The 10,346-nt window shown below is 44.8% G+C and overlaps 3 protein-coding genes across 5 annotated transcripts; 1 reads left to right on the top strand and 2 right to left on the bottom strand.

Annotated features, from left to right (window-relative positions):
* Positions 1 to 416: 416 nt before the first annotated feature.
* On the bottom strand, positions 417 to 4,381 carry si:ch211-244b2.3 (uncharacterized protein LOC557230 homolog). 2 transcript variants are annotated; one of them, XM_037460292.2, is made up of 11 exons: positions 4,270 to 4,381; positions 4,158 to 4,191; positions 3,936 to 4,065; positions 3,662 to 3,809; positions 3,442 to 3,559; positions 3,260 to 3,338; positions 3,076 to 3,175; positions 2,756 to 2,861; positions 2,607 to 2,667; positions 2,333 to 2,502; positions 417 to 2,183 (listed from the first exon to the last, which is right to left on the bottom strand). In XM_037460292.2, exons 1-11 carry the CDS (start codon positions 4,345 to 4,347, stop codon positions 2,095 to 2,097), a joined length of 1,113 nt encoding a protein of 370 aa, XP_037316189.2. In that variant the 5' UTR covers positions 4,348 to 4,381; the 3' UTR covers positions 417 to 2,094. The 2 variants fall into 2 exon arrangements, with proteins under 2 accessions (XP_037316189.2, XP_062415856.1); XM_062559872.1 differs by having other exon boundaries at positions 2,598 to 2,667.
* Positions 4,382 to 4,517: 136 nt separating this feature from the next.
* si:ch211-244b2.4 (uncharacterized protein LOC541512 homolog) lies at positions 4,518 to 7,618 on the bottom strand. 2 transcript variants are annotated; one of them, XM_037460295.2, is made up of 10 exons: positions 7,519 to 7,618; positions 6,836 to 6,912; positions 6,510 to 6,690; positions 6,235 to 6,379; positions 6,011 to 6,143; positions 5,785 to 5,896; positions 5,606 to 5,678; positions 5,392 to 5,494; positions 5,196 to 5,316; positions 4,518 to 5,087 (listed from the first exon to the last, which is right to left on the bottom strand). In XM_037460295.2, exons 1-10 carry the CDS (start codon positions 7,538 to 7,540, stop codon positions 5,026 to 5,028), a joined length of 1,029 nt encoding a protein of 342 aa, XP_037316192.2. In that variant the 5' UTR covers positions 7,541 to 7,618; the 3' UTR covers positions 4,518 to 5,025. The 2 variants fall into 2 exon arrangements, with proteins under 2 accessions (XP_037316192.2, XP_037316191.2); XM_037460294.2 differs by having other exon boundaries at positions 5,785 to 5,905.
* Positions 7,619 to 8,188: 570 nt separating this feature from the next.
* Positions 8,189 to 10,289, top strand: si:dkeyp-38g8.5 (uncharacterized protein LOC568385 homolog). The gene is made up of 4 exons (XM_037460297.2): positions 8,189 to 8,380; positions 8,752 to 8,845; positions 9,051 to 9,138; positions 9,214 to 10,289. Exons 1-4 carry the CDS (start codon positions 8,308 to 8,310, stop codon positions 9,946 to 9,948), a joined length of 990 nt encoding a protein of 329 aa, XP_037316194.2. The 5' UTR covers positions 8,189 to 8,307; the 3' UTR covers positions 9,949 to 10,289.
* Positions 10,290 to 10,346: the final 57 nt, after the last annotated feature.

Here is a 10,346-nt window from a genome sequence, read left to right on the forward strand (position 1 = left end):
TCCCTTTCAGCTGTGTGATGACATGCGCTGGAGACATGACTATGAAGTGTAAATATAGAGCTATTTAACGATGGTAGACCTTGAGGACCCTGGATTCGTCCTCAGGATGACGGTTACGAGGCCTTGGATGAGTCGTGTGCAATAATCCTCTCGGTGTCCTTTTACTTCGTCTCAAAGGGTAGTTGCACAGATTTTTTAAATTTTTTTCCCAAACAGCCGAACGCTGGATGTGTGGAGTGCCGCTCGGACCGCATCACGACGAGGGTGATCACACCGGAGCAGAAAACTAAAGCTTATTCTTCTACCAGATTGTTTGTACACCACTGTCAACATACGTGTGGTGTGTGCCCCCCCCCCCCCCGTGTTTTATGTGTTCACTGGAAAGCTGTACGTATATAAAAGGAAAGTACACAAGGTCAGAGTGTCACTTTTAATCAAGCAAATAAACGATTACATGGCAGTACGAGTGAACCTGTTCAGATGCAGTTAGTAGGCGGCATTAAATGAAACATTAACGTGTCTTTGGTTTTAAGTTCAGACGTGTCTCGTCAAATGGGAAACATTACAAGCAACATTTTAAGATCCATCAAATTAGGATTTATGAAACGTTGATAAACGTCTCATCAGGACTCGTTTAGTTAAAATTTTTAAAACTAGAAAATGCATTTCCTGCTGAAAATGCGTTGGAATGCATAAAGCTGAAATTAATTTCAGAAAGTTGCTTAAATTGCAAAAATGAAAAAAGCTCAAATTAATTTTAAACCTTGCTGAAACAACAGAAATTGGAAATACTGAAATGAATTTAAAAATTGCTGAAGATGCAGAAATGAGAAAAGCTGAAATGAATTTTAAAGAATTGGAGAAAAACAAAAACAAATGGGAGATAATAAAAGCTGAGAATTAAATGTATTTTTTGTAGTGATATATATATATATAATCATATATATATATAAAGTATTATAGTTGTAATTGTGGTACTAGTGGTAGTAGAAGTAAATAGTAGTACTAGTATTCTAGTTTCTAGACCCCCCCCTAGGCAAGAAGGACCATGGGGCCCCCCAGAATCATGATATTTCGTTGCAGCATCTAAACCAGTTCAATTATTCTATCTTTGACGTCAGCGTCCCTCGGGAAGCCCTTCAGCTCGGGGCCCTATTATTTCAATTGCTATTAATACTAATGTTGATGGTACTACAAATACTACTGTGATTAATATAGTATTAGTACTACAGCTGATTATACTAGCAGAGACGTCTCAACGGGGCAGGCAACCCAGCTAACTGCCTCGGTATGAAGAGTAAAAGTAATTTCATTGGTAGTAGTGAAATTATTAAAAGCAGTAAAAAAAGTATTTTTTATAGTAGTAAGAGTAGTAAAATCAGTTGCAGTGTGCTGCTATACTGGTAGTATTAGTATTACATGTCTCTCCATGTCTTAAAACGGCAAAAGTGCCTTTTATTTTTTTCTGAACTTCGACACCACTCTTAGAAACACAATACACAATAATGTAAAACTCAGAAACGGACCCAAAATCTAATGAAACATAATTGGTGATTATGAAAAAAGTACAATAGATATCAACGAGCACTTTTGTCAATATTTTAAAGTTTAAATGGTGTCTCTAGTTGAAAGATTGGCGAAGCTGAAAATATTTGAAAGTTGAAGTTTAAGAGGATTTGAAAACAAACTCCATTTGAAAACCATGTTTAAAAAGTTTGATTTTAAATAATATAAATTAAATTATAATAGCTAGAAAGCTGAATAGTCATAGCACCCCTCCCCTGAATGAGCTCGACATTTTAATATTTGAACGATTTAAAGAGCTAAAGTGTGTAGGAGTTGAAACGTGCAAAGAACAATACTTTGATCGATGCATTCCAACAATGAGGAGTTAAAGCTGCAAAACCAGCTTTTCCATTCCAGTTAATTGCATTGCTTTCCTTTGTCTAAACCAGATGACCACATTATGCACATGAGTGCTGATTTAGAGGCGGTAGCGGCTAAATCCGATATTAGCAAAATTGTGCTAGGTCAATTGAAAAGAAAAAGACACGAGGAACCTTGTGAGAAACGGTACGGGCTCCAGTTTGAGGGTCAACATTGACCTCCGACCTCTCGCCGCCACTGGGTAAGTCGTCGCACTGATCTGGTGGTGCTTGTGGACAGGTTCTTCTGACTCATGGCTGCAAAAGGAAAGACTGAGTGAATCTGGACTTCAGGTATAAAGACTGATCGCTGCAACATTACCGCCAATCACAATACACATTATATTTAGCTTTTTTTTAAAAAACATTTTTACTTGGGAGCACAACTGTAGATGTTGGCGGCTCACCTGAGAAGTTCAGCTCGTAGCGGAAGTTCCTGGTGGCGAAGTTCACGGTGCCGGATGGGTTCTGTTGGTACTGGAGCTCGAGGTCCTGACTGGAAATGCTTCTTCCTTTGGAATAATCTCTCCAAATTCCACCGACATCCTGAAACTGCCATCGCGGCGGCGTGCCTGAACTGAAGATGAATGTAACACGCGTCGAGTTAGTAAATTAAGGTGCAAATGTCTTTTTTTTCTTCTGTATGGGATTTAGTTTTGGTTTTTCGGTGACCTGTCTGACCCGTCTGCGGTCCTCCTCACCGCCCTCGCGGTCCCCAAGCTGTCGTTGACTTGATGCATTCCTGTTTTGATTCGGCCCAGTGAGCGCGGTGAGTTTTAAATGCAGCGGTTTTTGTTTGAGGCGGCGGAGCGTGTTTGCGTGTTCCTTACCCGCAAAGCTCAGCGTGTACGAGTGTCTCTCGGTGTTGAAGTGCAGCCGGCCCTGTGGGTTCAGCTGGTACCGTCTCTCGATGGCGGCGCTGTCTAACGCACACTCCTGCAGCGGTACGCAAAATACAAAATAGAGTTTCTGTTTGACGCCCCCCACATCCCCCCCCCCCCCCTCCGGATACCACGGATGTATGTTGAAAATGATCAACATAAAAAAAAACATCAAAGTTTCTGGATAAATGTAAAAGGAAAAAAAAAAAGTGTGCGGTTCTGTTGACGTGTTTCTGCCACAAACACCTGAAGCTCGATGCCGCACTTACGTTTGCGTCGTATTCGGCCCATTTCCCTTCATCGGCCATGAACTCCCACGTGTGGCCTCCCTCAGTGAGCTGGGGGGACGACGCTGAGGTGGAGTTAGAGCTGAGAGGAAAGAAAACATTCATATTCGTGGCATAAATGAACCTTCTGGAGCCAGTGATGCCTCCTGCAGGTGAGAGGTCTCACCTCCCCGCGTTGGAGGTGAATTTCGGACGTCTTCGTACATTCCTGCGCAGGCCCGTGATGCAGTTTGTTTGCGCCATGGCTGCAGAGTTTTAAAAAAAGAACCCCCCCCCCCCCATCGCTTGGATTCAGGGCGACACCTTCAAAAAGCAACGTCTCTCTCACACACACACACACACACTCACCTGAGAAGTCGAGGGAGTAGCTCGCTGAGCCCACTGTGAAGCTGAAGGTTCCTCGAGGGTTCAGAGCGAACCGACGCTCGACCTCCCCGCTGCTGACCGACGACGGCGTGCCGGGAGTCTGAGGAGGAGGAGGAGGAGGAGGATGAGGAGGAAGGTCATTCGGGGGGCGTGAAAATCACGAGAGCCCTTCAGGGTCGAGGCTGGAGAGATGTTTCCTCGCCTGCCGGGATCCGTATTCCCGCCACAGCTGGTCATCTCTGAAGTACCAGCCCACGTCCTCCGCGTGGCCCCGAGGGAGGAGGCTCAGCCTCTGGACCCTCACACCGGGGGTTTGTGTCTGCAGCTCGTCGAAGTCTATGAACACCTGCCTGTGGAGACACACACACACACACACACACAATACTATTTCCTCGTGATGCTCGGTTTCACTTTCAAAATAAAACACCCAAGCGTCGAGACAAACTGTCCCTGAAGGTAAATTCCCCCCCACTGACGTGTGGATGAGGTTGATGGTGATTCCTTTAGCTCCAGGTTGGCAGTAGTGGGTCTCGATCACGTGGTCGTGGTCAATCGGCCGCCACTGATGTCCATCTGACAGCTGCCACTCGTAATGTTTCCCATTGACTGTAAAGCAGAAGAACATGGAGGCATGTAAAAATGATTACACATCGACATGAAGTCATTCTAGTAACAGGAATCAAAATGTCAGACGGAACCTGGAGTTTCCTGCCCACAGCTCGTCTGCTCCTCCTGCAGGAGAGGAATAAACAAAAGGCTGAACACATGACGGTGGTTTTGCCCAAAAGGGGTTCCGTGAAGTGGACTCACCATGCTGTGGCATGAGTTATAATGGGTGAGGTGAGCGTCAAACTGATCCAATTTAAAAAAAAAAAAGTTCAGCCCCATTTAAAGTCCCTCCACTGGGTTCATTTCGAGAGAAGCTCGCGTTTCACTTTCGTTTCAGGGAAGCAAGGCGTGGCTTGTGAATGTTTTACAATGCAAACGTCATGATTCTCTCTAAAATAACTAAGAAGAAACGTGTATAGTCATAGTTTGGACAAACTCATTCAATGGTTTATTTATTTATTTTTTTCCACTTTGCAGATTAATATTGAAGACATCAAAGACAATATGTGGTAAACAGAATGTTTTGTATTTTAGAATATTTCTCATTCTTTTAATCAGCTTCACGATATTCATACACATATCTATAAATATATATACATATCTATAAATATATCTTTAAAATATTTATATATATAGGGGAATCAAATGGAGATTTGTATTGCGTGAAACATATTTGATGCATTTTTCTATTTGGACTAATAACCTGTACGATGTTGGTTTGGTCTCAAGCAGCCTTTAGGTGAAGGTTGGTAAACTTTAGTGCCTTTTGGCAACCATGTTCAAGACATAAAACAGCCCTCACTGTAGCATTATCTCCTCTTAAATAAAAACATAACGCAAAATATTCCATAGAAATTGTATTTCTGTAGACACAACATTAGAAAGTATTCCCCAAATCACACACGGAGGATTGATTGTAGTTTTTGTAGACTTTCTTCTTGAGAACTTCGAAAGCGTTCAGAGCAGCACACGCCTGATCCTGCGTACATTCCTGTTCTTGAGGTTGGTCTGGATCATCGCTGCAGGGAGAAAAAACAAAAAACAAAATAAAGTTTCAGGATATTTCCTGAATTTCATTTCAAAATTTAAAACAGAATTTGCAAACTGCTTGCAAACGAGACAAAAACCTTGAAAGTCCAGCTTGTAGGAGCAGCGGCCCACTTTGAAGGTCATGGCATCGTGGGGGTTCTGCGTGAACTTCCTCTCGATCTCGTCGCTGGTTACGGAGCATTCGTTCGGAGCGCCGCTCTGCCGGAAACATTTTTCATTTATTATTTTTTTCATCCTGCGGCCGCCCCCCCCCCCCTCCCAGGAGAACCTCACCCTGCGCTTGAAGTCGTGCCACGCTCCCCGGTCTCCTTCGAACTGCCACCGGGGCTCCGTGTCCAGGGCGAGACCCCGGAGGGCCGAGGCCACCTGAGGAACTCTGCGCAAAAAAAGGGGGGGGGGGGGGGGGGGGGGGAACGACAACGGAACGACGAAACCTGGGGTTCAATCGGACGGGAAAACAAAACAACAACAAAAACGACGGACCCACCCTGCTGGTGGCTGGCGGTACAGCGGTCGGCGTTCGACTTTCCTCTTTCTCTTGGCCGTCACCTGTCGCATTTCTAAAAAAAATTTTTTTAAAAAGCGGAAACCGGAGGCCGGCGCGTGAGAGGTGACGGGACGTTTTTTATGTGGCGTGGCGTGACGTTCAAGCGAGCGTTTCCTCACCCGCGAACTTGATCTCGAAGGTGTCCGCACCGATGGCGAAGGTGTACGAGCTCGCCGGGTTGCTCTGGAACTTTTCCTCTATGTCAGAGTTCTTCACCGGACCGGGGACGCCCTTTGGATCCTCCACGGGAAATTAACAAAAAAACACACACACAAACAAACATCCACATTAGAACAACATATTGCATTAGAAGAAAGGGCATCGATGCGCGTGATGCCCGTCTACCTCGTCTCCGTACTTGGTCCACTTCCGGCCCAGAGTGCAGTACCAGAGCCAGAGCGTGCGCCCGTCATCCAGGCGCCTCACCCGAAGGTTCTTTCCCGACACCCTCATCCTGTTGAAGTCGATGCTCACTGCCCTGCAGAGCGAGAGAGAGAGGGAGGGGGGGGGGAGCAGGGTTCAAGCCGGGTTGAACCGCGTCGCGGTGGTCTGTGCTTGCGGCTCTTTACCCGTAGGAGGTGTTGAAGAGTTTGATGCTTTGGGTGTGGGGCAGCGAGTACTGGGCCTCGATGATGTGGTCATTGGCAACGTCCAGCCAGCCGTTTCCGTCGTTGAGCTGCCATTGGTAGCACCGGCCATCGGTCAGCTTTGGGGCTGGTTTGAAATAAACAAAAACAGATGTGCTATGAGGGTTAGGGTTATTAACCCTGCTATTAACCCTAACCCTATATAAGCATGAGTACATTTAGGTTTTGAAAGGTCCAGTTGAGCCGTTGTCTCTCACCAGCGGACGTCGATGGGTCCGAGGAGGACTCTCCTCCAGCCTCGGGGTGGTTCAGCTTACACTGTGACCCGTAGCGACATCCTCCTGTGAGGGCGTACTTGCAGAAGTGCAAGTAAGAGCACCTGCCAGCGTCCTTGCAGCCCCGGCCGTTGTAATACCTGCAGGGCTTTTTTCCGTAAAGCTGAAATGTCAGAATTATGTTGTGAATTTGATCGTTGTGTCAGTAAACTCTCATCAGCAGCTGAACATGTTTAAAGTGGGATCACCGATCCATTCTCATGGCTCATAGGTGTATTTATGAAAGAGGACGGCGACCCTCAACAAACCTGAATATCGGTTTTTGCGTCTGAGCTTCTGTCACTGTCCGACTCTCGACTTCCAGCGGAAAATTCTTCCCCAGAATCTAAAATCAAAATGTATTCTATAAATAGCTGAAAGTATACAAATAGGTACTTTGTCAAGCTCTTCGATATCCAATGCAAAAATGATGTGTTACTAAATCTTACTAATAACCAAAGAGATGCTATATGTGATGATCTACATTCAGCTGTGACGTCATGTTGACATTTTCTGTGGGGATATTTGTTCAGTAAAAAATAGTAACTTGGGTTAAAGTTCCCCTCAAAAAAACAATAAATACCGTATGATAGTCTTAATAGTATATTTTTAGACACTGTTTAAAACAGTACCACGTAAACAGGGCTCCATAAACGAAACTGAAAGTATAGAAAGATTCACGTCTACTTGAACCGATTCAGAGTTCATACTTCTTTTAACCCATTGTTCCCAAAGTGTGGAGTAATTCTATTCGGTTTGATCCAATAGCAAGATATAATAGTATTGTAATGTCGCATATAAAAAGATGATGCATAAGCAAACAGAAAGTTACCACAAATCGTTTTTTTTAGAAGGGAATAAAAGTGGTTAAGCATGTGTAACAAGCCACTAGATAATCACCAGGACCATGTGGTCATGGATTATTGAGCGATATGGATAAAAAGTTACTTACCAGAGCAATAAGCCGTCGCCATTGCACCTTTTATAATCCTTTCGTTTTAAAGACACACCTCCACACCCTCGCGTTGGGTTGCTTTCATTCACACCAGGCTAAAAACAAATTCAAAGAGTAATGCCTTGAGGTAAACCAGAGATTACAGATAATCGAGTCACATCTCCAAAATCCAGGACCCAGAAATATCTTTAATTGGTTGTATCAGACCATAAAACTTAATAAAAACACACCTTTTGTTTAAAACCTTTAAAAAAAAAAACTCCACCGCCAACGAAAAATAGAAATACAAGGAACATAAATAAATCCGAATCCGATGCTGGACCAAGTGCACGGGACGAAATAAACATTTATCTGAAGTAAGGACATCGAACCGTGGCCCCGTGTGTTGTAAAGGGACAAAAACATTAACCTTGTTTAAGATAAAACACGGAAAACTAAGCATAACATCTTACGTTGGTTAAAGTATATGTAGATATAAATGCAAATAAATAACGTGCGACCTCCATTCAAAGTTGGTTTTTATAATAATCAAGTTTTTGTATGAACAGAGCGGAGCGCACGCGGAATTGAATATTATTTTGCAGTGTTGCTAAACCGCCGCGACACTAGGGGGCGACAGCGAGCCAATCGGTGTCCTCGCTTTTCCGGCCACGGTGGAGCACTCCGTCAAAAACAAGCGAGGAGAGAAATAGGGCGCTTCTGAAGGAGGAACGAGCGGTCTTTTTTTTCTCACGGAGGGCACTCGATAAACGAGGCCAAAAGCGAAGAACGGGAAATAAGTGCACCATGGAAATCAACGATCACGCGTACACGAGCACCACTTATGACAAATACAATCCCGTGGATTCCCCATACAAACGTGAGTTCAGTCAGCTAGAAACGTCACGTTGTAACTGAAGCTAGCTAACGTACTTGGAGTTAGCATGGACCCCTCGCAAGGGTAGTCTACAGGGAATGTTCCCAACGAGTACACGTATATTTTTTTCAGGTTGCCTCAAGTGGGGATGCTAGGTTGTGTTTGTTGTCTAAAATGGTCTATGTGAAGTTTGAGCAAATACCATAAACATAGTAATACATTAAAGACATCTGTTGTTTTTCTGGACTCTTATTTTGTAAGAGAATTGGGGGGAATAACAGACACGACAGGAACGAAATACACTGCACAATAAGCAGTGTTAAACAATTCTTTTGATCCACATTTTTTAAATTCTTTCTCTCTCTCCCTCTCAGTCAGTGCAGATGAAGTCGAAGAATTTGTGAAGCTGAGGGTTTCAAACAAGTACCTCTTCTCTGGAAGGAAAAATACTTCCATGTGGGCATGGAGGTATGTTGACAAGTTAAAGAGAGAGATGTTACGCTGTTAAAATGTAAAGGGGGAAGTACCATAATAAGATCTTCTGCATTGAGATTTTCTTTTTTTTACACTATGATCTGATTAAAGTAAAACAATGCCCAATTGACTAATCAATTTATCAATTGTTTGAACTGATTTTGATGATTGTGTGCTATTGAGATGATTGTAATTTCAGAGCCATCCTGAAACACATGGGCTTACAACACAAGATGACCCACAGTCAAGCATCCAAAAAATGGGAAAACATGAAGAAGAGATACAAGGTACAGTAAAAAAATGAATAATAATAGTTGTATCAAGTTCTTGGATGATAAATTGCCCTCTCTCCTCTCCCTCAGGAGCTAAAGAACCCGTCGGATGGAGCAAAAGGGTTGCCCGGCGCTTGGCCTTATTTCCATCTGCTGGACGACGCCATGGAGGGTCGGCTGGAAGGCAGCGCCCCCATCTTAAAGGCCTATCCCGACTACGCCGATTTCCCTCCCATCTCCAAACCCAAGAAGAGGAAGTTGTCCGTGGCGCCAAACGCTGCTCCACCCGACATCGAGGGTTCCCTGAACGGAGACGAGGACGAGGAGGAGGAGGCGGCGGAGGACGGAAACCGGGAGAGCGCCGAGTGGCAAGAGATGGAGCACGGGAGGGACATGATGGACGGCGAGAGGCGGCTGATGGTGAGGGAGAAGCAGGTGATGGAGAGGGAGAGGCAGGTGATGGAGAGGGAGAGGCAGGTGGTTGAGAGGGAGCGGCAGGTGCTGCAGAGGGAGAGGGCGGCGCTGGACAGGGAGTTTGCCGCCGTGGACCGGGACAGAGCCTCGCTGGAGAGGGAGAGGGTGACGGTGGACAGGGAGAAGGCCGTGATGGAGAGGAAGAGGGCGCTGGTGGAGAAGGACAAAGACACCGTGAGGAGGAACCGGCTGGCTCTGGAGCGAGAGCGAGCCGGGCCAGGCGGCCTTTCGGAACCCAAAGAGAAGGCGGAGGAGGCCGCAGGGGGCGGCGGCCAGGAGAAAGACTCGGTTGTCACGGACAGGACGGAGCAGTTCCTCAACTTGTTTGAAAAACTGATTGAGAATCTTTGATGCGCTGGTTTATTTATTTTTTGGTTCTGGTATTCCACCTCGGTTGCATCAATTCAAAATGCTCGTACTTCAATGAAAACTTTGAGCCACTCCTAGTTTGGAGAGGTCTTCAACAACTTTATTCACTTTGTGGTTATTCCATACAGAGCACACAATTGCAAGCTATTAGCATTATTCTTCAACCCAATCCACAATCAGAACACCCCCCCGCTCTGATTGAATGGACATTAGAGCCTTTGGTATCTGATACTGTACGTTTGAAATTTAATATACCAAATATTCCAGATCTTGTAAAAAATATTTTTTCCAGAATAAATCTTTTATATTACAGTACAGACTTTACAACAAATGATTGTGTTTAAATGCGTCTTTTATTGCATTAGATCATCAATTTACCT

The sequence above is a fragment of the Pungitius pungitius genome, chromosome 2, assembly GCF_949316345.1.
Source record: "Pungitius pungitius chromosome 2, fPunPun2.1, whole genome shotgun sequence".
NCBI classification, from domain to species: domain Eukaryota; kingdom Metazoa; phylum Chordata; class Actinopteri; order Perciformes; family Gasterosteidae; genus Pungitius; species Pungitius pungitius.

Excerpts from the sequence above, each read along its gene's own strand:
- si:ch211-244b2.4 (XM_037460294.2), bottom strand. The coding sequence starts at position 7,540 with ATGGCGACGGCTTATTGCTCTG. Across the intron at positions 6,144-6,234 it reads CTCTTCAACACCTCCTACGG|GGCAGTGAGCATCGACTTCA; the intron begins GTAAAGAGCCGC and ends CTCGCTCTGCAG. Across the intron at positions 5,088-5,195 it reads CTACAAGCTGGACTTTCAAG|CGATGATCCAGACCAACCTC; the intron begins GTTTTTGTCTCG and ends TTCTCCCTGCAG.
- si:dkeyp-38g8.5 (XM_037460297.2), top strand. The coding sequence starts at position 8,308 with ATGGAAATCAACGATCACGCGTACACGAGCACCACTTATGACAAATAC. Across the intron at positions 8,381-8,751 it reads CGTGGATTCCCCATACAAAC|TCAGTGCAGATGAAGTCGAA; the intron begins GTGAGTTCAGTC and ends TCTCCCTCTCAG. Across the intron at positions 8,846-9,050 it reads ACTTCCATGTGGGCATGGAG|AGCCATCCTGAAACACATGG; the intron begins GTATGTTGACAA and ends TTGTAATTTCAG.
- si:ch211-244b2.3 (XM_062559872.1), bottom strand. The coding sequence starts at position 4,347 with ATGGGGCTGAACTTTTTTTTTTTTAAATTGGATCAGTTTGACGCTCAC. Across the intron at positions 3,176-3,259 it reads TTCACCTCCAACGCGGGGAG|CTCTAACTCCACCTCAGCGT; the intron begins GTGAGACCTCTC and ends CTTTCCTCTCAG. Across the intron at positions 2,862-3,075 it reads GGGCCGAATACGACGCAAAC|GAGTGTGCGTTAGACAGCGC; the intron begins GTAAGTGCGGCA and ends GTACCGCTGCAG.